Source organism: Lagopus muta, chromosome 26 (assembly GCF_023343835.1).
Source record: "Lagopus muta isolate bLagMut1 chromosome 26, bLagMut1 primary, whole genome shotgun sequence".
NCBI classification, from domain to species: domain Eukaryota; kingdom Metazoa; phylum Chordata; class Aves; order Galliformes; family Phasianidae; genus Lagopus; species Lagopus muta.
In genome coordinates, this window is record NC_064458.1 from 1825731 (window position 1) to 1850614 (window position 24884).

General features: G+C 58.6%; 3 protein-coding genes across 9 annotated transcripts in view; all 3 read right to left on the reverse strand.

Annotated features, from left to right (window-relative positions):
• Nucleotides 1–5533: 5533 nt before the first annotated feature.
• FAM174C (family with sequence similarity 174 member C) lies at nt 5534–9019 on the reverse strand. Of its 2 annotated transcripts, XM_048927473.1 has the most exons (3): nt 8738–9016; nt 8396–8557; nt 5534–8036 (listed from the first exon to the last, which is right to left on the reverse strand). In XM_048927473.1, the coding sequence occupies exons 1-3, from the start codon at nt 8962–8964 to the stop codon at nt 8033–8035; spliced, it is 393 nt and encodes a 130-aa protein (XP_048783430.1). In that variant the 5' UTR covers nt 8965–9016; the 3' UTR covers nt 5534–8032. The 2 variants fall into 2 exon arrangements, with proteins under 2 accessions (XP_048783430.1, XP_048783431.1); XM_048927474.1 differs by lacking the exon at nt 5534–8036 and having other exon boundaries at nt 8392–8557; nt 8738–9019.
• A 2830-nt stretch (nt 9020–11849) lies between these two features.
• Nucleotides 11850–16998, reverse strand: LOC125685008 (cold inducible RNA binding protein). 6 transcript variants are annotated; one of them, XR_007373374.1, is made up of 8 exons: nt 16866–16998; nt 16158–16266; nt 15979–16085; nt 14952–15090; nt 14777–14861; nt 14586–14653; nt 12182–12287; nt 11850–12016 (listed from the first exon to the last, which is right to left on the reverse strand). XR_007373374.1 is itself a non-coding variant. In XM_048927693.1 (7 exons), exons 2-7 carry the CDS (start codon nt 16258–16260, stop codon nt 14149–14151), a joined length of 516 nt encoding a protein of 171 aa, XP_048783650.1. In that variant the 5' UTR covers nt 16261–16266; nt 16866–16998; the 3' UTR covers nt 13415–14148. The 6 variants fall into 6 exon arrangements, 4 of the variants coding, with proteins under 4 accessions (XP_048783650.1, XP_048783649.1, XP_048783648.1 ...); XR_007373375.1 differs by having other exon boundaries at nt 11851–12016; nt 14586–14650; XM_048927693.1 differs by lacking the exons at nt 11850–12016; nt 12182–12287 and adding an exon at nt 13415–14165 and having other exon boundaries at nt 14586–14650.
• Nucleotides 16999–23702: 6704 nt separating this feature from the next.
• Nucleotides 23703–24884, reverse strand: part of MIDN (midnolin) — a 3314-nt gene continuing 2132 nt past the window's right edge. Inside the window, exons 4-6 of the mRNA XM_048927231.1 lie at nt 24345–24363; nt 24232–24286; nt 23703–23861 (exon numbers count right to left, since the gene is read on the reverse strand). Coding sequence (XP_048783188.1) covers nt 23703–23861; nt 24232–24286; nt 24345–24363 — 233 coding nt within the window. The remainder of the gene's footprint in view (nt 23862–24231; nt 24287–24344; nt 24364–24884) is intronic.

Below are 24884 nucleotides of genomic sequence, written 5' to 3' on the forward strand. Positions count from 1 at the left end.
TGCAGCAGGAGCCGGGGGGGCCCTCAGCACCCAGCTGCCTTTGCAGCAGTGAGGGTTGGGAATTTGCAGCCGGAGGAAGGTAGAGGTGACTTCTCCCCGTCTCGCCTCTCCTCGCCGTCTCTCTTCCCTCTCCATCAGCTCCCTTCCCTCCCGTGCTCTTTCCGCTCTGCAGCGTTCTGTGCTTTACTGGGGCATTAAGAGGCAGCGTCTCAGACTGCTTAGTGAAGCATTAAAGGGGCATGAAAACACTCACATTGCATCTGAGCGCTGAAAGCCCTGAAGCATCCTTAGGAGGAAGAAAAAAAGAAGAAAAAAAAAAAAAAGAAAGAAAAGAAAGAAGCCACCAATTGTGCCAAATAAACCACAGCTCTGAGCGCAGCGGCCGCCGCAGCACCGACCCACGGCTCAGCACTGCGCACCGAGGGCTGCAGCAGCACCGCGGGGACGTCGGGGCCGTCAGAGCGAGCAGCCGCCATCTGCCGCGTGCCCGCAGCCCCGCACCGCCCCGCATCGCCGGGCACAGCCCGAGCCGGCGCTCCCGCAGCTCACACGGACAAATCCCGTTCCTCGCTCTTCCTCCACCCCTCCCCGCAGCACCAAGAAATGATGAGAACCGAAAGCCCCGCGGGCCCTGGGAGGGGAATTCCCTCTGTGCCACTCAGAGGAGGGGGCAGAGTGTCCTGGGTTGGGGCTGCGTGTGTCCCCCCCGGCAATACAAGCGGATATTTATCCCTCCTTCCCTCCCCAACCTCCCCCTTTACTCTTTTAAGCACTGCGAAATGTGCCCCCTCACCCCCCCCATCCTCCCCCCCCTCCCCCTTGGCTGCCTTCATCCCAGCAGCTCCAACACCGGCGGTGCGATGGGGGCAGAGATGCTGCTGCAGAGCCCCCCCCCCCCCAAACCCAGAACACCCCCCAACATCCCGACCCCGCTCCCCTCCCCGCATTTCATCCCTCTTTTTAGGCAGCTCCCTTTTCCAGCGCAGAAAGGGCTCTCTGTTCAGGTCTGCCCCCCTCCTCTCGCAGCGATTGTTATGTTAAAATCCCCAGGACATGTTTCTGCAAAGAATTAAAGGAGGGTGAGGAAGAGATTGTTTTCGTCGGTGTCTCACTAAGTCTCTGACCTTGAGCGTGAATGGAAAACAAGAAAAAAGGGACTTTATGCTAATATCACTCACTAAACACAAGGGGGAAAAATAATAACGGCAAATGAAGATTATGAATGCAAATCAACTTAATAAAGAGACGGGGTCTGTGCAGGAGCCTTGTTTTGCTCTTGTACAGAAGGCTCGCATTGTCTGGTTGCGCTGCACCCCAGGTCTAATCACTACAAATTATATCAAGATAGGAAAAGAAAAGAACAGGAAAGCTTTAATTTCCCAATTACGGCATCGTTCGTTTCCTGCGCCCGCTGCTCTGCTTCCCCCCTCCTGCATCAGCCCTGTGCCAACACGCAGCCCCCAGACCTGCACCCACCGCCCTCTGCCTGCTGCACATTCACTCTTTCCCCTCTTTCCCATCATTTTTTCCCCTCTTTCCCATCATTTTTTCCCCTCTTTCCCATCATTTTTCCCCCCTTTCCCATCACGTTTCCCCCTTCTCACCCTCCTGCTTTCCAGATGACGCCTGGTGCAGCAGAGCCCCGTGGAGACACCACCCCAACACCACCATCACAGCCCACAGCTGAGCCAGGACCCACGGGAAGCTTCTGCCCCCCCCCCCCCACACACACACAGCAGGGATGGCCAGGGCTGCTCCTGGCACCTCCAGCACTGTGGGCACTCAGTCCTGAACGCCTTTGGGGTGGGTGAGGCGTGGAGCTGTGCTCTGCTGGAAGCTCAGCCCTGTGCCTGGAGGTGGCACGAGGCCCTGTGACCGCAGAGCAGCTCGGAATTGAAGCCACGGCACCGAGGGCGCTGCCCCATGGGGAGGCAGGAACGGGTGGCTCCTCCAAAACCAAGGGCAGCTCTGTTGAAATAGAGACGAAATCGGGTCCCAGCTCAGCGTAAGGCAGCGCTCTGCTCTGCCCACGTCTCACGGTGCCTGGCACGGCGTCCCAGCGCCCACTGCTGCGCGTCCCCAGCCTCACCAAACCCAGGACCGGCCCTCATGTGGGCTCCGGGCTCTGCTCTGCGTTTTGTGGCCGATCCGGATGGCAGCAAAGCCTGCCCCCAAGCTGCACGTCGTTGCCAGGCCGCGCTCCCGGCGGTGCCATGGCAGCACGGAGCGCAGCCCTGTTATCTCCCTCCCACAAACAGCCCCGGCCCCCCCTCCCAAACAACATCCACCGAGAGCTGAGGCTCTGAGCGCAGCTCTTTAATCTCCAGCAAGCCTTTGACAACCTGTCTCGTCCCGGCTTTTAGCTGTGCGAGAGCTGCTCGCTAATGGAGCATTAACCTTGGAGAGCTTCTGCAATTACTCCAACACTAATTCTGACAGTTTTTGGTGTATCTGTTTGTTCTTTTGACAGGCAAAAGGAATTTCTTTTTAAAAGCTGTTTGATACATTTGAGACCTTCTGTCCACATCTCCCTTTTTTTTTTTTCCTGCTGGATGTGAAGGTGGGGGAGAGGAGCGGAGGTGGGAGAAGCTGTTTTCCTCCTCACGCATCAGTGGAGGTGCGAGCTGAGATCTCTCCTCCCTCCCAGCTCCCCCCGCCCCGCGTTAAGTCACAGAAGAGTTTGGTCTCTCCTGACCTCATTAGGGTAATTAGTAAACCTTTTGAAGCTGGGAGAATGGCTGCGAGCTGTGGGAAAGTGAGGAGAGCAAAGAGCTCTGAAAGGAGCGCGTGGGGGCAGAAAGGGGGAGAGGAGCGACTGCAGAGCACAGGGGGTGACCTGGGGGGGACCCCAAAGCTCCCTGAGCCGCCTTTGGAAAGGGAGGGGGGGGGGGGGGGAAGGGAAGAGCCCATCCCGGGGGTCCCAGCCCCACACTGCGGCACCCACTGAGCACAGAGCAGCAGCCATAGGCCCAGAGATCGCACTTGAGATTGCACTTTGGCTGTGCTGTGATGTGGGAGGGGTGGGAGCAGACACACAGCACGCACCCATAGCACTGCACGGAGCCCCAGCAGCGATGGCTGTGGAAAAGGGAAAGCTGCAGCGTGGGTCAAACGTTGGTTTTTGGTGCCCAGCGGGTTTGTCCCAACCAGAAATGGGAACTGTGCCACCCGTTGGCAGAGAGAAGGGCGACACGAGCTCAGATGGGGCCAAGAAGTGAACTATTAAGGGCTATCTTGAGTATGTGAGGGTTTTTTCCCTTAAGAAGAGCGAGAGTAATGAACCAGCAGAACACACGAGTGGCGTAGCAGGGATGCTCCATCAGTCAGTGCCTTCCAACCAAGGTTGGCACCGCTTCCAGCAGAGCCACCCTGGGTACGGATGGGTAACAAGAGAGCAAAGGACCCCCACAGCTGTGGGTCACAGCGAAGGGGACGTCGCCACAGGGGTGCATTGCAGCCACATTCAGTGCCACCACGGTTGGTTCACAGCCACGACCCGAATGGCAAACAGGAGCCAAAGGTTTCCTGGGAATCGGGCGCTGTGCCCCAGCAATCGGCCCCGACGTGTTTCGGATGCTAATTAACACCACCGGTAATTCCTGCCAGGCAGGGGTGTCCCGGCCCTGCTGGGATCCCACAGGTCCCAACCTGCAGCTTCACACAGGTGGGCGCTGCAGCCCCATCCTCCCCCCAAACCCCCCCCCCCCAAACCCCCCCAGCGCCCCGCTTTGATCTGATGACGCAGAGAGGAGAAGCGCAGCACACGAGCTGCCCATCTCCTGTGTGACACCGGGCGCAGCTTTGCATGGCCACACATCAGCACAAGAATGGAGCCCCTTTCATGTCCTCTCAGCCTTAGATGGCAAAAAAAAAAGCCACTGCGTGGGTTCCTCCTCCAATTAGCGCCGGCTCGCTTAAATTAATAAATAAGCAAACAAAGGATCGTTTTGTTGCTGCCGCCCGTTGTGATCATTCCTTTCCTTTATACTTTTATTCCCTGGTGTAACTTGAAAAGCAGACGCTCCTCTGTGCCCCCCTCTGCAAAACCCCCCTGGAAAATCAGAATAACAAAAACAAGCGATGCTTGTTGATGGAGCGCCGTCTGTGGATGGGGAGCCACTTCCATTCACCTTTCTGTCACGTGGAGGGGAAAATAAAGATCAAAAGAAGGATGGAGACGCAGAGCCAACCGAGCAAAGCTCGTTTCTTCTATGCAGAAAGATCCAGAGGAGTTCTGCAGAGTGGAGCAGAACTGCCATAGAGGTGAACTGCAGCTGGATCCCGAACGCTTTGTGGTCTCCGGATGTGAGGAGAGGTTTTGGAGCAGCTCTGGCACAAGGAACCCTTCCGTTTGGCCAAGCACTGCAGGCCCCACACCCACATCGCTCCTCACACACGCAGATCTGGGGCCTCTCTGTCCCCCCCCGGGGGCAAAGCACCACGAGCGTGGCTGTAAGGAACCGCGCAGCAGCGGCAGTAAATGGGAGAGCGAAATGAAAAGAGCTCGCCGGCACCCGGCGCGGCTCCGCTCCCATTTCAAGGAGGGAAATTTGCATCCGAAGCGTCAAGAGCACTTTAACTCGAGTTTGAAATAAATTCAGAGCAGCTTCACGCTGCCAGCTCGTGTCTGTGAGCGGAATCCCAGCAGTGCCAGCCCCAGCTGATTGCAGGGGACGGGAAGCAGTGCTGAGTGTGAACACACATGCAGCAAATCCAGCACGCACAGGTCACAGCCATTAGTGTTCATTGGGGCTGCTCCCCTCACAGCTATGGAGATAAAGGGGGGCACTGGGTTTGCACCCATCACAGCTTATTGCACGCAGATCGGGGCTCAAAGCTATGGCAGGTCCTGCCTAGCTGCATCAGTTTGTTAAGAACCACGCTTTGTTTTGCACAACGTGCTCCCAGGGAGAGCCTTGTGTGCATCAAGGAGTGCAGCAGCAGCAGGACTGGGCTGGCACCAGGCTGAGCAACACTGCAGGCACAGGGCTGGGAGTAGTGGTGGGAGCAGGCTGTGGTCCTGTGGGGTGATGGGGGCAGGCTGTGGTCCTGCTGGGTGATGGGGGCAGGCTGAGGTCCTGCTGGAGCAATGGGGGCAGGCTGTGGTCCTGCTGGAGCAATGGGGGCAGGCTGTGGTCCTGCTGGGTGAAGCCAGGCCCAGCCCAGGACGCGCTGCTGTGCCCAGACGCGCCCTCACCCTGCAGCGTGGTTCCCATGCAACTGGAGCCTGCGGGTGAGTTCAACCCAATCAGGGCGTCTTTCAAGTCGGGCCGTGCCAGAAACATCAAGGGCACTGCAAACAAGTGCTGACAGGGCTGGGTGAAACGCAGCCGAAACAAAGCTGGGCGCTCCCCAGCCCTCTGCTCACACAACACAGCTCCAAAGCGCCGCTCCTACAGCTGCAGCCCTGCGAGGCGCACCCCAGCCCCGGGCAGCTGCTGGGAAGGTGTTTGTTCCTCGAGGCGCTGGGATGCACCTTCAGCCTCCCACGGCCTGCCGGTACCCACCAGCGGCATGCTTGGTCTGTGAGTGCCATCTACAGGGTTCCCCAGCGCTGCCCTCCAGCACAGCACCCAACCCTGGAGCAAAGCAAAGCCCTCTGCTCCACTGCAGTGCCATGCGGTGCGATGCTGCGGCCAGCAGTGCCACCGTGGTGGGGAGGAGGATGCAGGGACACAAGCAGGAGCACAGAAATCACAATGCTGCCATGGAGAGGATGGGGGCAGCCCTGCAGGGATGAGCTGGACAAGGGATGAGGTGAAGGTGAGGACGAGGAGGAGACCTCAGCAGGTTGGAACAAACCCTGAGAGCACCAGTGGGGGGTGAGCAGTGGGCATGGAGAGAAGTGCAACAACATGGAAACAACACACGTTTGTCTCGGGATACAACGGGGGGGGGATGCTGTAAACACAAGGAAAGTAAAACAACCGATCGATACGGGACTGGTTGCTATTTAAAAATAAATCAACAAGTCGAGCAGGAGGGTGAAAGCCCAGCTCCTCGTTCCTGAGAGCACAGCCAACACAATGCACTCGAGTGCTGTTTTATTGACTTCTTGGCAATCTGCTCAGCCCACAGGTCCATCTCCAGAGCTCTAATGCTGCGGATCCCATTCCAGTCACATGTGCAAACGAAACAAAACAGAGGGACGTTATTAACAACAGAGCCCCGATGCTCATCTCGCTCTCAGTCGATCTCATTAACATCCGCAGACACCCAGTCGATTTGCCTAGCAGCTCGATATCCATAGGACTCGATGCAGCCCTCCAAGAAGATCAGAGAGGCAATTATGTAAACTTCTGACATTAGGCTTTGGCTTAAACAACAGCGATTGTTTCCAGCCAACTCTGCAGCAGCTGTTTGTGGTGCACAGGAGCCCATGGTGTGCAGCACCACAGGGCACCACGCTCCCACCATCACCCCACTGCATTGGTCCCAACAGCTCTGGGCCCATTGGATTAGTGGGCTCAGAGCACACGTGTGTCCGTTTGCACCTGTGTATTTACATCCATCCTGAACAACTGTTACCAGTTCTGAGCTCTGCTCAGAGACCTGTGCTGGGCTACTGGCATGTTGGCATGCAGTGACTGAGGCTGCAGAAGTAACTGCTGGGTGTAACTGCAGGGACGCAGCACAAGGATGAGAAGATGCTGTTCCAATGGGACCCTCAGGGCCCCATGATGACTGCCCCTGGTTTTGCACTTCTCCTGCAACACTCCCATTTATTTTTCCAGGAGAAATGGTGATCAGGCAGAGCACAGCTACAGCTCTGTCCTCGGAGCAGCTCTCATCTGTACCGTGCACTGCAGCAGCCCTGGGGCTGCAGCAAAGTGTGTCACTGCTGCTCCATGGAGGCACCCCTCTGCTCCGCTCTTTTTGGCAAGTAAGGCTTCCTCCCTTATCCACAGAGGAGGTCCAACCCAACGCTAGAAGCCATCACTCCATTACTCCAAAGGCATTTTCAATCCTCACCATGAAGACAAAGCCTTACAGCTGGAGGAACTCCTGCAGGCAATTCTCCCAACAAAGGCACTACAGTGTGGGGCTGAGGGATCCGGCTCTGCACCACCCGCCCCGCTGCATCCCATCCCTTGGGGCTGAAAGCTGCAAACAAAAGCACTTGGAAAGCAGTTCCCACCATTTCAGCTGTGATTCCCCCAACAACGACCCTCTAAGGGCCACATTCAGCCCTGCACCGAACCCAAGCACCAAACAAGTGCTGTTTCTTCTGCTGTGATGGGACACAGCTGGAGCACAGCCATTGGGGAACAGCAGCATCTCCAAAGGGAGATGATGTCTGAGCAGATCCAGAACCGCAGCTGAGAGGCTCTGGTTCTCCCATCCCTTACACAGCAGCTCAGGGAGGACACGCGTTTCTCCTGGCCACCCTCGGGGTGCAGAACACCTGTGCAGCCCCACAGACCAACTCATACGTTTTTGTTTGCAAACATCTCTTTGTTTTGTAAACCCACGCAGGGATTTATGCCATCATCCACTCGCTGCCAACCCTGCTGCTTCCAGAACGCCTTCAGCTCGCTGCTCCCTCCCAAAACTCCTCTGTCTGATCTGAGGGATGCTGCTGCCCCAACTCCACCATGGGGTGCAGCCGATGGCACACAGCAATCCAGGGAAGGGACCAGACATCACAGAAGGGAAAACTGAGCCTGCCAAGCTGCTGCCACAGTCAGAGGAGCACCCAAAAGCCCCAGGCAGGCCGTGGGCACAGATGTGCAGCTCTCAATGCCAAATGCAGAGCGTTCACCCCAGAGTCACTTCTGTTACGTCTTCCTGAGCGTCACCCCACGCAGCACTCAGTGCAGAGTCCTCTGCAGCTCCACCTCTCCCCAAAAAAGATGTGTGAAGGAAACAGTTTTGGTCCCCTTTGCCCTCCCCAGCGACCAAAGAGTTTGTGCTGTTAATTCGCAGTCATTATAAGCAATTATTATCAAAACTAAAACTGGAGCGTCGGTGATCCCAGCGGATGACTTCGCACCCCTCGCTCGGTCTGTGCAGTTGTGCCACTGGTCCCAAATCATCTGAAAAGGAAGAAAACACACAACGTGAGCACAGCCACCAGCACTGCTGTGCTCACAGGACACCAATCCTCAGCTGCGAGGGGGAATCCTACAGAGCAGCAAAGCTGTGTGAAGCAGGGAATGAGGGCAGCTGTGCAGGCAGCAATGTGCGTCCAGCAGAGAGCCGGGAGCCACAGCAGCTCCTCCTGCCCTGCAGGGCCGTGCGGCTCTGTCCCAAAAGCACGAAGCAAGATGGGCACGGGGCCTTCAGGGTCTGACAGCGAAGGGAGGTGACGTAAAGCTGAGGTTCACCCCGCGTCCCTCTGGTGGCAGTGTGGGCGCTTCCCCGGAGGACAAGAGGAGTAGGGGATGCTTCTTACCGCCGCAGGTTCTGCGTCTCAAACACGGTGTCCTCATCGCTGTCCAGCGATGCCATCTCCACGCGTTCATCGGAGCTGCTCAGCAGACCGTACTTCTTCCGCTGCGGTTTCTTCCACCTGAAAGTCGCGCTCGGTTCGCGTCTGCGTCCGTCGGGCCGGGAGCTGCGGGTGGGACGCAGCACAGCGGATGGGGTTTAATTGTTAGCGTTCATTAACGGCGGCGCGGGGCGGTTGTGTCGGGATGGGGAAGTGCTGCGATGCAGCGCCGTGACGGAGGAAGGAGGGAGCGGAAGGGGAACCGGGGAGGTCCGGGTGGACACGAGGGGGGGGGTCCGCACTCACCGGAACGTCCTCAGCACAAAGTAGAGCGCGGCCAGCACCGACAGAGCGCTGACCACAAACACGGCGCGCCGCAGCACCGGCAGCCCCGATGCGGGCAGCAGCCCCGCGCCCGTCCGCGTCCCGTTCCCTTCTTCCGCCCGCGGGGTTTCCGTGCCGTTACTGGGGGACGCGGCGCGGCCGCCGTGCAGGAGCAGCAACAGAACGCAGATGGGCTGCGGGAGCAGCATGGCCGGCACGGAGCTGCGGTCCCGGCGCAGGAAGGTGCGCGCACAGCGGGGCCGGGCGCGGGCGGAGCTGAGCGCGGTGTTCCGGGGCTGCGCCGTTCCGCCGCTCCGCACCGGGAGCCCCGCCGATAAACAGAGCGTCGAACGCCGTTCCCCGTGGCCGCGATGTTTCCCATCCCGGTTCTATCTCCTGCCGCCCAACGAAGCGTTCCCGTCGGGGAAATGAGCGCCGTTCCGACCCCGATGGGGGGGAGGCTGAAGCGCTGACTGCCCGCTGAGCCACCCGGGGGATGCTGTGCCTTCCAGCTCGGAAAGCAAACGGGATCCTGGGCTCCATCAGAAGAGGAGAGGCCGGCAGGGACAGGGAGGTGATTGTCCCTCTCTACTCTGCTCTTGTGAGGCCCCATCTGCAGCACTGCGTCCAGGTCTGGAGCCTCCAGTACAAGAAAGACGGGGAGCTGCTGGAGAGGGTCCAGAGGAGCCACAAAGATGATCAAGGGGGTGCAGCACCTCCACTGCAAAGACTGAGGGAGCTGGGCTTGTTCAGCCTGGAGAAAAGAAGGCTGCGGGGTGACCTCAGTGCAGCCTGCAGTGCCTAAAGGGAGCCTGCAAACAGGAGGGGAATCAACTCTATGAAAGGTTTGATAACTGCAGGACAAGGGGAAATGATTTGAAGTTGAGGGAGAGGAGATTTGGATTGGATGTCAGGGGGAAGTTCTTTGCTATGAGAGTGGTGAGGTGCTGGAACAGCTGCCCAGAGAGGCTGTGATGCCCCGTCCATCCCTGGAGGTGTTCAAGGCCAGGTTGGATGGGGCCCTGGGCAGCCTGGGCTGCTGTGAAATGCGGAGGTTGGTGGCCCTGCGTGTGGCAGGGGGATGGAAATTCATCATCCTTGAGGTCCCTTCCAACCCTGACCATTCTGTGATTCAGCTGTGCCGGCCCCAACCCAACAGCGGATCATTAAACGCAGCGCCTCAAAGCGAACAGCCTGCGGTGATTCCCGCCGCATTGAAGCATCCCATTGAGGACCATCGGGGTCGTTCAGGTAACGCTTTGTGTCACCACGAGGTGCGAGTGGCTCTCAGTGCCACGGGCTGCTGTCATTTAAATCAGCAAAGCTTTCTTCGCTCTCCCAGTCCCGCATTTAATATCGCCTCCAGGAACCATCAGAAGTGAGAGGAAGGAATCGCTACACACAGCAAACCCCCCCCAGTTCCTGCTTTTTAACTCCGATCGTTCGGATAATAGGAAAAAGGTTTGAAAAAGAGAGAGAGAAAAAGCGGCGTAAAGCAATAAATGCGTCCTTCTAACACGAGAGCAGAGCAGCAGCGCAGCACCAAACCTGCATTTGCCCTCTGCCAATACAACACCCTCCCTGCTTCACCCCCAGCGCCATTTCTCCCCGTTAAAACACAGCAGCTCTTCAAAAATAAAAGGCACCATCAGCTAACGAGACGGCAGCGTCTTTTTTTATTGGCCGTTCCATTCAAATGTCAAAGAAAAGCCACACAAAACCGCACCCTCCCATTGGCGGCCCACGATTTTTTTGATCTCAGGCTGTTTTCCATTTGCTCCTACCAGCAAGGCTTGGCTTTGCTTCGAGCCTGCAGCAGCTCCTCATGGCCACACAGCACTGCTTTGCACTGCAGCAGCTCCTCATATCCACACAGCACTGCTTTGTACTGCAGCAGCTCCTCATATCCACACAGCACTGCTTTACACTGCAGCAGCTCCTCATATCCACACAGCACTGCTTTACACTGCAGCAGCTCCTCATATCCACACAGCACTGCTTTGTACTGCAGCAGCTCCTCATATCCACACAGCACTGCTTTGCACTGCAGCAGCTCCTCATATCCACACAGCACTGCTTTGTACTGCAGCAGCTCCTCATATCCACACAGCACTGCTTTACACTGCAGCAGCTCCTCATGGCCACACAGCACTGCTTTGCACTGCAGCAGCTCCTCATATCCACACAGCTCTGCTTTACACTGCAGCAGCTCCTCATATCCACACAGCTCTGCTTTGCACTGCAGCAGCTCCTCATGGCCACACAGCACTGCTTTACACTGCAGCAGCTCCTCATGGCCACACAGCACTGCTTTACACTGCAGCAGCTCCTCATATTCACACAGCACTGCTTTGCACTGCAGCAGCTCCTGATGGCCACACAGCCCTGCTTTGCACTGCAGCAGCTCCTCATATCCACACAGCACTGCTTTGTACTGCAGCAGCTCCTCATGGCCACACAGCACTGCTTTACACTGCAGCAGCTCCTCATCCACACAGCTCTGCTTTGCACTGCAGCCCACGCTCAGGATGCTGAGCTGTCAAGGACTTTGCCAGCTGTTGGGACTCAGTTCTGAGCAGCCATCACTGAGCCCCACTCCCAGCAGTGCATCTCCCAGCTCTGACTGACACAACCAGCTCCCATTTGGTCATCTACCCACCCTTTAAGTGCTATCGTGTTCCAAAAACCCTTTGGAATGCATTTCCTGATCGCCAAAAGGTGACTCAGACCAGGGTTCTGCACAGCACACACTGCCCTCAGTTGGTGCTTCATCTTTCCAGCACCCCAAGCACAGCTGTCAGCCTGCAGCAGCACCTCCTGCTCACACATCCCACCACCCACAGCTCCTGACAGCAGCACAGCCCAACACATCCACCTCAAACTGAGACCTGAAAACTCCCCAGCACTGGCTTGCAAACCCATCGCAGCCATTTCTCCCTTCATACACAGCTGCTCCACTGCAATGACCTCACAGCCCCAACCACCTCCAACCCCCTTCCCCAGAACAGCCCTTCTTTGTAGCTTCAGCTGTGCTACACACACAGGGGAACTCATCTAGCCAGATTCTAGCATTGTTTGCCCACAGAAGTACTACAAAGATTCTTTTTTCACATTGCAATGTTTTATTCTAGCTTAGTTGCCTTTCCTGCTCGTTCCATTGACTTATAAACATCAGCAACAACTCTGCTCAAAGCCCTTCATCATCTCCGCTCAACGCTGTCCTTCCTTCCTCCTCGGGGTCCTCTCCACAGCAGTTCATTGCTGAAATCAAATGAAAACAGTCATTTTAAAGGCTGAGTTCCGTCCATTTTTCATCCTAAAGTTTCACCCCCCCCCTCCCCACAGCTCCTTATTCTTAAATGAGAAACAGGGCTTCAGGAAATGCCACCACACTGAGGGTTGGGGGCTGCAATGACGGGCCGTTACCTGGTTTGCAAACTCAGGTGTGGGTTCAGCTTCCCTGGTGGCACCACTGCCCTTCCTCAGAACCCCACAGCCAGCTTCCGAGCCCAGCGTCCATCTTCTCTTCAGCCTGCCAAAGCAGAAGTGCATTAATAATGGTATCAAACAGAGTTGTTTTGCACTGCCACCCCCCTCCCCCGAACACAGGTCACATCAGATACGAGGGTTTCACAAGCCATTCGCTGAACCCATCACATCACAGAAGCACAGTGTGGGAAAACTGTTCCGGGGCTGGCTGATGCCTTTGATATGCCAGCCAATGTATCATTGGATCCCTAAGCAGAGAGTTAACCACTTTGACATGGCTGCTTAGGAAGTGTGGGCTATGGGAAAAAGTTAATGGCAACAAGTAGGATGGCAAAGAAAGCTACAATTAAAGTGAGCAACTTAATGAAGTCTAGAAAGATTCTCAATAGATGAACACATATCAAGTCAGGGAATTCGGTTTCCCATCTTGCTTCCGTTCCTACTAGCAAGACATGACTGCATGCCCAACTCTGATCTGTGGAACTGAAGTTGTGCCACAAGCCAAAGGTTGCATACGGCATGGGTTAAAATTTGTCCATCGGCTGACCAGAATTGTCAGAGGAATATTTCACAGGTACATTAGGCTTTCAAATGAGCTCTCAACAAGAGGAAGGATGCGGACATGAGCAAAAGGAGTTACCTCGAATTACAGGACTATTTCCACATATGAACTAGCCAAGAGAGCAGCTTTCGTCTCAGAGGTTTCTGTTGGAGGCACAACACTTCTTTTCTCCAAGGACACTGCAGTTTCCATATGCTAGCAAAGAATTCTTAGAACTTGTAAGGCAATGACAAAGCTAGCTAATTACGGCAATTTACCTACCATTAACACTCCAGTAACTAGTCCAGTCACCAAAGGACTAATTCTTCACTTCAGCATTATAAGGAAACAGCACTTCTCCTCACTAACACTCAGCTCAGCTGTCACCAAGCATTCCAACACCCAAAGGCACGCCGTGCTGCCAGCTTTGCCCCTACACACTGTGATGTGGAAGCAGGCCGGTGAATTCACGTGTCAAGACCGAGTTAAGATTCAATTCTAGCAACTGTTCAGTCTGCTTTGCTCTTACACTACTGCTAAGTCTTCTCCTCTCCTCTGGCATCTTCTACACACACTGTTCGTCTTCAAGGACTGTGTTGTGCAATGAAATGTCAATGGCAGGAGCAGAGTTCATTTCAGACGGTCTTTTAATAGGCTTCGTAAAGCCAAAGAAAACTGTATACAAGAATCCTTTACCACTTCAAATACAATATCAATGGAATATGCATATTTCTTCCAGTAAAAAAGGACAATATAAATAAACATTTTCAAGAACCTCTTTTATGGTAAGTTTGCAAGTCTATTTCTGGGTAATTTACATCATTACAACAGTAAAAATACCGTTATGCAGGTTGAACATACAAGCAAGTTTCTCTTTAGATATATCAAGGTGGTTTGCCTTCCAATTTGTACCCAGGCTGCATTCCTACCTTGCTACACTAAAGGAATGTTACAAAAGACGAAGGTAATGCACTTAAAAAAGAAAAAGTCCACAGCTTGTTCAGCTTCTCGTGAACGTTGCATTAAAGGTCCTTTCTATCTCAAAAGAAACTGAATTGGGGCCCCAACTTCACGACTTTAAAAAAGAAAAAACACCTCGGCTCATCATGAAGCGCAAAATAAAATCGGAAGTGCTTTCCAAAAAGATTAAAAACCACTCGAAAGCGGAGCTTTCTCAAAGGAAAGTCTCATCAGACCATCTCGTATCAGAAGCTGCCAGGCTGTGTTTGACAAGATTAGAACTGATAATACTACAAAAGTGAAAATACAAGTAGATGTACTACACAATAACCATTTCAGCGAAGCTCCAAAAATCTTTATAAATACAGCCATTGGAAGGACGATCTTGAGTCAGGAAGGATTTTTACTCGTTGTGTGTAGCTGAGGACAAGAAGCAGGCACAATTGTAAAGGCACTGAAGCATAGACAAGTTCCAGCATTTTACTCCCTTGCATTATTCCAGAAGCTACTGCTCTACCGTGTCAGAGAACTCCCCCACCCTTGAATGCAGTTTGTTAGGGCTTCCGAGTTTTTTGGCTTAGTCTCAAGCTCCAAGAACGTATTTAAAAACTTGCTTTGCCTTTAGATCCAAGCAACTCCTACACATGCATTACAAATTAGAAATTTTAAACGGCACAACCACATCCAAAGCCTGACAGATTGGTTCTTACGGGCAAGAACAGAAAAGGGGCACAGTCCAAAGCTGAGCCTCAGAGCATTTCCAGACTTCAGAACAGGGTCAGAAGGTTTAAGAGCTCCTACAGCAACGTACGCATGGCTCCCATTTGAACCAGGACTTACCGTAACTGTCGTAGCTGTCTCTGTAGGACCCTCCTGAAGACCTGTCTCCATAGCCTCCTTGACTCCTGCTGTTGGAAACATGCGCTTTGTATTGGCCCAGCAGCTTCTGCAGCCTGCTGGCGCTGCTGTCTGCCAGGCAACAGACACGGCGAGCTCTGCAACAAGCTAGCTAGCAGCTGCAATAGCATTACCTGCTATTATAGTAGTCTCTGGAGCCGTTATATCCTCCACTTCTGGAGTCAAATCTGCTCCCGCCGTAGCCTCTGTCTCCACCTCCTGGAACAGACACCACGTTACGGTTTCTCCTCCAGCACCCTGACCCACACCACCCCCATCCCAAGCAGAGCAACCCTAACGCCTGCTCACCTCTGGAGAAGCCACGGCCCCGACCTCTGCCCCCACGGAAGAAGCCCCTGCCCCCGGTGGATCCCCCTCTGTAGCCTCGGGATCTGTTCTCTGACGATTTTCCAGCTTGATCAACTCTGATCTGACGGCCATCTACAGACTAACAAACAGAAAAACACATCAGCTCACACGCACCGCACAGCATGGTGCACAACTCAGCTCCCAGTGAAGCAACACCGGAATTTCAATACCAGTGCGTACTGGTTTTCTTCAATGCTGCAACTGAGCTGACGACACACAGATGGATTCTCAAGCATTACAAAGCCACTCTTGAAAAGAAGGCTGCATGGTGACCTCAGTGCAGCCTTTCAGTACCTAAAGGGAGCCTGTAAACAGGAAGGGAGCCAACTCTTTGAAAGGGTAGCAGGATAAGAGGAAATGATTTGAAGTTGAAGGATGGAAGATTGAGGTTGGATGTCAGGGGGAAGTTCTTTCCTGAGAGTGCTGGAACAGCTGCCCAGAGAGGCTGTGATGCCCTGTCTGTCCCTGGAGGTGTTCAAGGCCAGGTTGGATGGGGCCCTGGGCAGCCTGGGCTGGTATGAAATGTGGAGGTTGGCAGGGCTGCCTGCAGCAGAGTGATTGGAGCTTCGAGGTCCCTTCCAACCCAAACCATTCTACGATTCTGTGATTATAGCCTCAGCCTTTTTCAGAATGCAGTAAAACAACAGGATTTCACTAAGCCACGTTGCTCTGTATCCTTTTCTGTTGTTTCTTTGGGAGGATTCCAGCAATTAGCTTCTTCCTCATGGCTTCAAACAGAAGCACACCTACCAAGCTCATCTCACTGCTTTTTGGTTACCCAAGGAGGCTGTGGATGCCCCATCCCTGCAGGCACTCAAGGCCAGGCTGGATGTGGCTCTGGGCAGTTGTGGTTGGCAGCCCTGCACATAGCAGGGAGTTGGAACTGATGATAATTGTGGTCCTTTTCAACCCAGGCTATTCTATCATTCTTAAGGGGGAACAAACAGCTGCTGCAGAACCAGCTTACCTTCCCATTCATGGCCATCATCGCATCCTTCGCATCGTCTATGTTTTCAAATGTCACAAAGCCGAAGCCTCTGGACCTCTGCGTTTCTCTGTCTTTCACCACCACCACTGGAGGAGAGAACAGCTGCCATCAGCCACTGCAGCCCAGCAGAGCCCAGCCCGGCACGGCCCTGCCCTCACCTTCGGAGATCTGCCCGTACTTGGAGAAGACTTGCTCCAGCGACTGCTCGTTGGTATCAAAGCTCAGCCCTCCAACGAACAGCTTGCCCTCGTCTGATGCCATCGTCACCTGCGAAATCAACCAGCCTTCGGTCAGCAGTTCCGCCGAACGTTCCCCAAAGCCCGAACCGATGCTCCCGGCTCCGCTCGCTGCCGCCGAACGCGCACCGATCCCCGCGAGCACCGCGGTGCGATGCCGGCCCGAGTCCTCCCGCCCGACAGAGGGCGCTCCGCACCGTCCACGGAGCCGCGCCGCCTGCAGCGCGCATGCGCGCCCCCACAGGGGGGCCCCCGCCACGCCGACCCCCCGCCCGGCGCGGGACCCCCGCCCCTCACCCGTCCCGCCCCCCGACGCAGGCGCAGTCCGACGCCCCTCCTCCCTCCCGCCGCCATTTTGCACGGCTAAGGCCCGTCGCCATTTTGTTTCCGAGGCGCCCCTCAGCGCTCCTCCGGCCCGGTCCTCCCAGCAGCCACCAACCGAGTGGCTGTCCTGTACACCCCACAGCCACACAAGGCCTGGCGGCGCGCGGCCGCCCCGCGCCGGGCCGAGGCACAGACCCGACCCCCCGACATCGGGGACGTGGTGCCCACGATGCCCACACCGACTTCCCTCCCTCCCCCCTCCCCCCGGCAGACCGCAGCCCGCCCCGCGCGTCGGCGGGCGCTTACCGGTGTGCGGAACTGCAGAAACCACACCGCACTTCAAAGCCTCAGCGCGACGAACGCGGCGGCTGGCGGGGCGGCGGCTTATATACTCCCGCGCCCAGTCCCGCCCTCCTCATGAATATGCAGATTTGCCCTCACCGAGGGGTGGGGCGAGTGACGCCACCAAAGCGCCGCCGCTGCGCCGCCATCTGATTGGGCCGCAGGCTGTTAATATTCATAAGGAGCGACGGGAGGAGGGAGCGCGAACAAAACCCCGGCGGCACCTCCTCCCACGCGTGGGTGGGGCGTGGAGCGCGGCGCCGATTGGCCGAGAGCGCCGAGCCCGTTGGCCGCGGGAGCCCCTGTGAGGAGGAAGGAAGTGGAAGCCTCTGATTGGTCGCCAGCTTCCTGCGCCCCGCCCCCTGGCGGCCGGCACGCCGAATGGGCGTGGCTCCGCTGCCCCAGTTTCGCGCCCTTCGCAGCAATGCGGCGGCTGCAGACAAAGGGGCGCCTGAGGGGGCGGCCGCCATCTTGGGCAGAGAGCGCGGGCTGCGCGGACGCGGCCCGGAGCCGCCGCATTCGAGACGCCATCCTCTCTCCCCATCCCTGAGGGAGGTAACGGGGCGGCCCGGCCCTCAGTGCTATCCGAGGAAGCTAGGCCTTCACACCTCAGCGCTCAGCGGTCCGAGGTCCCCGGTGCGGCCTAGCCTGGAGGCGGCCCCGGGCCTGGGCTGTGTGAGGCCTCGGCTTCTCACGGCGGTGGTTTGGGCAAAGAAACGATCGTGTTTACAAAACCAAATTTAAACCTCATCCCCTTTCCCACTGAAACATTTAATTAGAGTCCGCCCTGGTGTTTCTTTGCAGTACAGCTTCCCTACAGCAGCAGGAAGAGCCCTGTGCCACCGACAGCAACGCTTTGCTGGGGGTTAAAAAGGATTCCTCAGAGCTTCCCAGCACAGCTGCGGCCAGAGGAGAGGTGGCGGAAGAAGAACCCTCAAAGGGGGTTTTATGCGTCTGTGAAATGCATCCGGTGTGCTTTGAGGGAAAAGGAGAAGTTCCAATGCTTGGAAAGCATTGGAGCAACAGATAGAAATGATGACACTGAGAACAGCAAGCAGCACAAAGCTTTGTGACCTGCAGTTTTTGTAAGCAGCTCGGTGGGGTCACCCCTGCAGCTCTGCCCCTGCTCACAGCTGTGCTCTGTGCCCTTCAGCACACCCCTGAGCTTGGCATTCTGCTCAAACACCAGCACTCTGACAGTGGTGGATACAGTGACCTTGATACGTGGAACTGTTTTGCTGTAGGTGTATTCCGGCCCCACCAGCTCTTAGAGCTGTGGGATGCAATGGTATTTAAGGCCTGTGGCTCTGCTAGTAGAGGATTCGTCCCCCAAAAGAGCAGAGGACAATGATGACAGTGTCCTTCCTTTGGCGTTATCTTCTCCTTTAACCAAGGTGAGATCACCCGTGTTGCCCCAGATCTGCTGCTCTCCAGAGTTTTCTCCTGCTCCAGATCTACTTGTTCCCACCTGACCCAGGCACAAAGCTGCCCCATTCTGAGCCGTGCAATGGAGAAGCCTCAGCTCACACTGTGAGACTGCAGCCAAAAGCAGCACTGGGAGCAGCTCTGCAAGTGGCACCCGGCAGATTTCACAGCTTGTTAAGGCAGCTAATTGTGTGATGAGATGTGTGTGTCACCAGAGCCAACCTCCCTGCAGCAGCAGCTGGCACCCAGCACATCCCTGCTCAGAGCGTCCCCAAACACTCCTTGGCACAGCAAGGACACTGCGAGGTGATGAAGCACAGGAGGACAGAGGACCCTCGCATCTGTTGCATTCTGCAGCCTTCCTCCTGCCCATGTTGGTCTCATCCATTTTTTTTTAAAGCTTCCAGTGACAGAGAATGGCACCAAACATGGTATAAATGATACGTCCCAAGGCAGCACGTCAGCCCTCGTTGCTGATGTGGCCCTTGTGAGGGTGACAAGGAGCCTGACGGACACCCAGAGCCCCACAGCACAGCTCTTAGGGGAGCTCTGCAACAGCGGGACCACAGAGGGAACAAAAATGTGTTGAAAAATGGCTGTGTGCACTCAGCTCTGCAGAGCACCTTCCAAGCCTGGGGCCCCCTGCCCACACCGAGCTGCCCCTGCAATGTGTTCCCACTGAAAGCACAGGGCAGGAGGGAAACAGGAGAGGAAGGAGGGGATGTGAGGCAGGGTCCCCCCCCACCAGACCCTCTTGGGGAGCACACACAGCCCTCCCCAGCCCCCCCCAGAGCCATTCCCCCACTCCCATCAGCAGCACGGAGCAAAGCTACTGCGCTGGTTCTGCACGCGGAGCTCCAGCCCCAAAGCCTACAGGACAAAAATATTCCCTTCTCTCTTACTACCGTCCCTCAGGGAGTTGCTTATCCAGTTTTGCAGTTCAGAAAAAGAAAAAAAAAAAAAGCCCTGATGCAATCCTACCGTTGCCATGGCAAGGAGCATTGCTGCTAGCATTTCCCTCTGTGATTTACTGTGACCGGGACTCACCGTGTGAGAGCACAGCAGAGAAAGGGATCGGGGCTCCAGCACAAACCCTGCGTTGGCACACGGTGCTGTGGGGGGTCTCTGCTGCGGTGCTGGGGGACCCAGAGTGCCGTGAGATGGGCACCCGCTGCTCCAGGCTCTGCTCTTCCCCTCCACCTCGTGCATTCACCCAGCAGCCCTGCAGCAAACAACCCACCCGATGCGGGGCCTCAATTTGTGGACCCACGGCCCCGAAGGATCTGCCCCAAACAGCCCGGCACTGCGGCAGGGATGGGGGCAGGACATCGAGTGGGAAAACGGAGCTGCGGTGGGGGATGGCAAAGGGAAGAGCTGAGAATGCAGCACGTGGAGCAGAGACCCGGCCCTGGGATGCTGGATGCCCCCACAGCTGGGATGAGGTCGGGACGACGGTAACCACGGCAACGATGTAAATGGTGCGGCTGTTGAGACGCTGCTTTCTCAGAAGCGACCTGCGCCCCTCAGACAGATGACAGAAAGCTCAGCCCTTTGTTGTCACAGCAGCAACTCCTCCCGAACAGAGCAAATTTAGGAACAACCCAACGCGAGCGCTGCAGCGCGCACAAAAACCCGTGGGACCTCCCCGATGGAGCCGATGGCCCCGAGCTGCAATGCGAGCTCCCCGCAGCCCCGTCCCAACCCTGCGGAGCTCCCGGGACAGCCCGCTGGGCTCCAAGCAGCACGCGGGGGCCGCCTGGCTGCGCCGAGGGCTCCTCTCGTAAACCCTCATCAATCATGGGGCTGAGGGAGCATTTGCAGCGAGATGCTGCCCGAGGCCAGGCTGCCAGCAGCGCCCCTCCAAAACGGCTCCGGGACGCTTCCCTCCGTGCCACCATTGGCCCCGCGTGGATCGGGCCAGCAGTGCCCGCTCACTGCGATGCTCCCCCCCCGCGCAAAACCCCTGCCCAGAACGCCGCCTCGTTCAGCTGCCGGATGCCCGTACGTTCACCCCGTGCTCCCATTCTGCAGCCCTCCCCGAGAGCCCCCAGTGCAAAACACGAACCCCACCCCACAGCTCAGCGGCCCCGCGGATCCCACATGAGCTCATCCAGCACCGATCCCCTCGCAGCCCCCTCTCTGCAGCCGGGCTGGGAACCCAAGCTGTAACCCAAACCCTCCCCGAGCAGCGCAGCTCGGATTCCTGTCTGTCTGGGTCACTTTCTCCCCGCAGCGCCCAGGCATGCGGCTGGATCTTTTTTTTTTTTCCCCCTTTAGGCAAGGAAACGGGTCGGGACGGTTCCCCCCCCCCCGGTGCAGGAGGGCAGGGGAGCGGCACGGTGCGGGCAGCACCGAGCCTGGATGCGGAGCCGCAGCCCTGCGGGAAAGGGCCGGACCGCGGCAACCGCACGCACCGCTACCGGCAGCGGAGCCGCCCCGGGGTGCGGGATGGGAACCCCGCAGCTCCGCTCTGCCTCGGCCCTTTGTCTTTTGCAGCTGCCGGCCCGTCCCGCACCGCGCCACTGCACGGCGATCCGGATGGGAGGGGCAGTGCGGGGGGGTTCCTGGCCCCGGCGCCCCTCGCCCCGCTGCGCCGTTACCCTTGGTGCTAAAGCCGGCGCTTTGTGAGGCCGTCCGCCCGCAGCTGGCGCTTGGCAGGAGGGGGAGGGCTGCTTCAAAGGACCAATTCACGGGGCCTCCCCGCTCTGCCTTCCCCCGCGGCCAAGGTGGGGGTTTTCTCACGCAGCCGGATAATGGGGCTGGGGCCCTGCGACGGGGCCAGGTGTGAAACCCGCGGGGACGCTCGGCTCCGGGCTGAGCTCCCCCGAGGGACAGCGGAGAGCTGAGCACCCACCCACCGGCGGACCTCACACCCCGACCCCCCCGGACCCACCTCCCGCACACTGCCAACGGTTCATCCACCCCCCCCCCCCGGAAGGGGAGCAACCCCCAGCAGCGAGCCGAAGGGGAACGAGAGGATGCACCCCCGCGGTTCAGCTCCTCGTGGGCACAAAGCTCCCTGCTGCACGCTGGAAATCAGTCACCCTCCCCCCGAGCCCCCGAAGCGCTCCAAAGCCGCGGGCGGCCGCTAACAGAGCAACCCGGTGCTGCCCCAGCACGCCGGCACCGCGACGCGAACCGCTTCGCGATGCCGCGGGCTGAGGGAGGGAGGGGGCGGGGCCAGAGAGGCCCCCACCCATCTGGGAGCAGAAGGGACCTCGGGAAGCCCCCAGGCCGAGAGCCGCGACCGCAGCCCTGCTTTTAAAGCCGCACAAACGAGCAGCAGCGATGCTGCTAAATCCCCTCCCCAGCTGCCGGGCGATCCCAGCGCAGCTGGGCGGGGGGGGGGGAACGCGGGGGAGGGGCCCCTCCGTGCCTGTAAGCATTCCTGTAGCCCGCTCCCCCCCGCGGCCCCCCGGCACCGTGCGGGCTGCCCCCTACATGGCTGCCTGCGGGGCCTGGGGGGGGGGAGCTGCTCTGCACCCCATCGGCAGCGGGACGGGAAGCGGGCGGGGGGGCTGCTATTGTTCAGCATGGGCGGTTCTGTAGACAAAAGGGAAGGGGGGGGCCGAGAGCCTGCGGGGAGGGGGGCAGGCAGCGGATGGGGGGGCACCCGCGGGGCGCCTCTGCTGAATGCAGCCCGCTGGGGTGGGGAGGACGCAAACCAGAGCCGCCCCTTCCCCTCCCGAGCCCCCAGTGCTGCACGGAGAGCTGGGACGGGGGGAGGGGGGGTGCGTGTATTGGGGGGGGGGAACACGAAGAAGGCAGGAGAGGAACGCGCCGAGCGACCGTGGGAGATGCGAGCAGGCTGAAGGGAGGCAGCGGTGTCCAGCGCTGCGATGAGTTGTGCCGGCCTCAGCTCTGCGGGACCAGCGGCATCCAAAGGGGCTCGGGCACAGCTCTGCCGCGGCCGGGGGGGGTCCTGGGGGGGCTGCCCTTCCTTCCCCCTCCCTTCCCCCCCCCCCCCCCCCAACGCGCCGCAAAGCCTCCTTCCCCTCCTGCACCGTTCGTGTTTTGGAAAGAAAAAAAAAAACACCAAACCAAACAAAAAAAGAAAAGCGAGATCCGGGAAGCGGGGGTGCGGTTCCTGTTTTAACGCCCACGGCTGCTGCTCTCACCCCCCCCCCCCCTCCCCCATACCGCGCAGGGCCGCTGCAGACACCGTGCTGCTGGGGTTGGGGGGGGGGGGAACCCGGCCTGCAGTCCTGCACGGCTCCACGCACCCCGCGCCCCCATCCCGGGCTGTCTGTGTGGCTGGGCGGTGCCTATGGGGCGCGGGAGGGGTGGGCATGTAGGGGGGGGGGTCGCCCCACGGCACCCACGGGTTTTACTGCAGGGCACCCATTGCTGCTCAGCCCCCAAACGCCGCGCTCCGTCCATCCCGCTGCGCCCATCCGGGGGTCTCTCCGCATCCCCGGCTCATCCAGCCGGCCCTGCCGCCCCGCGTGGCCCCGCGCCCGTGGGTGCTGAGCACTGCCGTGCCGGTGGCAGCAGAGGGCAGCCACGCTACGCGCACGGCACCGATCCTGCGCGGCGCTGCTGCGTGACGCCTCTGCCCGCCGCGCCGAGCAGCCCAGCGCACGGCACCCCGTATCCCCGTGTCCCCTCACTGTGACGGGGGCTGCGGGGACGTGGCGGTGCTACACAGCGCTGTGTGCTTGCGGGAGCTGCCCCCTCCCACACACACACCGCATGCCCTGCACAAAGGGTGCATAAAGTGTGGGCTGAGAGCTGGGGGTCTGCAGCGCTGCTGCGGGCGGTGGGTGGTGCTGAGCGTGCAAGCACGCAGCCACACGCGTGCAATGGTGCAAGCCGTGCCGCTGTGCGCAGTCAGGAGCAGTGCAAGCTCTGCTCCTGTCCTCGAGTGACTGTCTGCTGTGGGATGAATCACTGCTCGTGCCTCAGTTTCCCCCCAGGGGCTGACGGCCCCGGGCTTTTTGCTCAGTGTAGGAGAGGAACCAGACAGCGCCGGGGGCCACGTCTGCCTGCTCTGTCCTGCGGCCACGCGCCCCAAACCCCCCCACAACCGGACCGCGCGCTCACGGTGCACACAAGCGCACACTCGGCCCTACGCGCTGCTCCCTGCACGCTTGCACGCACCCGCGCATGCCGTGCACACAGCCCGCACCGCAGCCATTGCACACAGCGGCGTGCAAACGGGCACCAGCGTGTGCCGTCACCCCCACCCCCGGTGCTGGTGCTGGCGCCCGGGCCCCCCCGCGGCTGTGCCCACGCTGCGCCCGCTGCAGCCACATCTCCATAGCAACGCTGCGGATTTATCAATGGGGAAGGCTGCGGGAACGCTCCGGGAGAGGTGGGAAGAGGAGGAGCCGGCTGAGGAGGTGGGAGGGACGGGCCGCGGGGGGCCGGGGGAGCTCACGGGGACGGCGGTGCGCGGGGGGCCGTGCTGAGGACGTGGTGCGCGCACGCAGGTGTGCGAGGAGAACCCGGCCGACTGCGGGCGGGGGGCTCGGGGGGAGCATCCTTCCCGAGAGGAAACCGCTCCCTGCTGCAGGAGGGCAGGTTTTCCTGTTCCTGCGTGGAGGGAAGAGCCCGGTGCAGGGGGCAGCTTCCAGCTGCGAGGAGAGCAGGATGCAGGATGCAGGATGCTGGGGGCTCCTCTCGCCGAGGAGGTAACACGCAGAAAGCAGAGGGCAGAGCTGCAGGGCCCTCGCCGTGGGTGGGAGCTCTGTCTGGATGCTGCTCAGCACCAGGACAGTGAGTCAGGGCGCCCGCTCTATTCTTGGCCTGCCGCTGAGTCAGCGCACGGCCCCAGGCATGCTGAGCCCCACGCTGCCCTGATCCCCACACAGCGCTGCTGGGGGAGCTGTGTTGGCCCCCCCAGGGCTGCAGCCCCCCATAGCTGCACACAGCCATCCCCAGCCCTGCCTGTGTTGGGACCCACTTTGCCTCCTTGCCCTTCTTCACCGAGACCAACAGTTTTGCTGGCCCAGGGCATGCTGTGCAGGAGGAATTCCAGGGGTCACCAGTGACACACATCGACAGCAACACACTCACCTGTGTGCCAACTCGCAGCCTGCAGGAAGGCACAATCGCACACCAGGATGACTGTTAATTCGTGCAGGAGCACCTGATGAATTCCTGCACGAAGGCACCATTCCTTCACATCTGAGCACACCCCTCGTGCATGCACACCGTTCACATGCAGCGTGTGCTCAGCACCTGCATGACTGAGTGCTGAATGAGCTCACAGATGAGCTCCCAATGAACCCACATGTGAACGCACCACTCGCCTGCAGATGAACATCCCAAACTGTTCATGTGTGAGCGCCCAGTTTGTCCCTGCAGCCCATGCTGGGACACCCCAGGAGCTGAAGCAGCATGCAGGGCTCAGCACAGCGCAGGGAGGCACAGCAGCAGTGTGAGGAGCTCTGCAATGAGACGATGCCTGCAGTCCCCCCAGGATCAGGAGGGACCCAGCACAGTGCAGGATGGGCGGCTTGAGCTGAGCCTGGGGAGCGGTGGAAAAAAGGAAGAGCAGCCAGGAGGGCATGGGGACAAGGATGGGGACGAGGTGGGAGGGAGGAAGTGCAGCTG

Excerpts from the sequence above, each read along its gene's own strand:
- FAM174C (XM_048927473.1), bottom strand. The coding sequence starts at position 8,964 with ATGCTGCTCCCGCAGCCCATCTGCGTTCTGTTGCTGCTCCTGCACGGC. Across the intron at positions 8,558-8,737 it reads TTTGTGCTGAGGACGTTCCG|CTCCCGGCCCGACGGACGCA; the intron begins GTGAGTGCGGAC and ends TCCCACCCGCAG.
- LOC125685008 (XM_048927689.1), bottom strand. The coding sequence starts at position 16,260 with ATGGCATCAGACGAGGGCAAGCTGTTCGTTGGAGGGCTGAGCTTTGAT. Across the intron at positions 15,091-15,978 it reads TGATGGCCATGAATGGGAAG|TCTGTAGATGGCCGTCAGAT; the intron begins GTAAGCTGGTTC and ends TCTGTTTGTTAG. Across the intron at positions 14,654-14,776 it reads AGAGACTACTATAATAGCAG|CAGGAGTCAAGGAGGCTATG; the intron begins GTAATGCTATTG and ends TGTTTCCAACAG.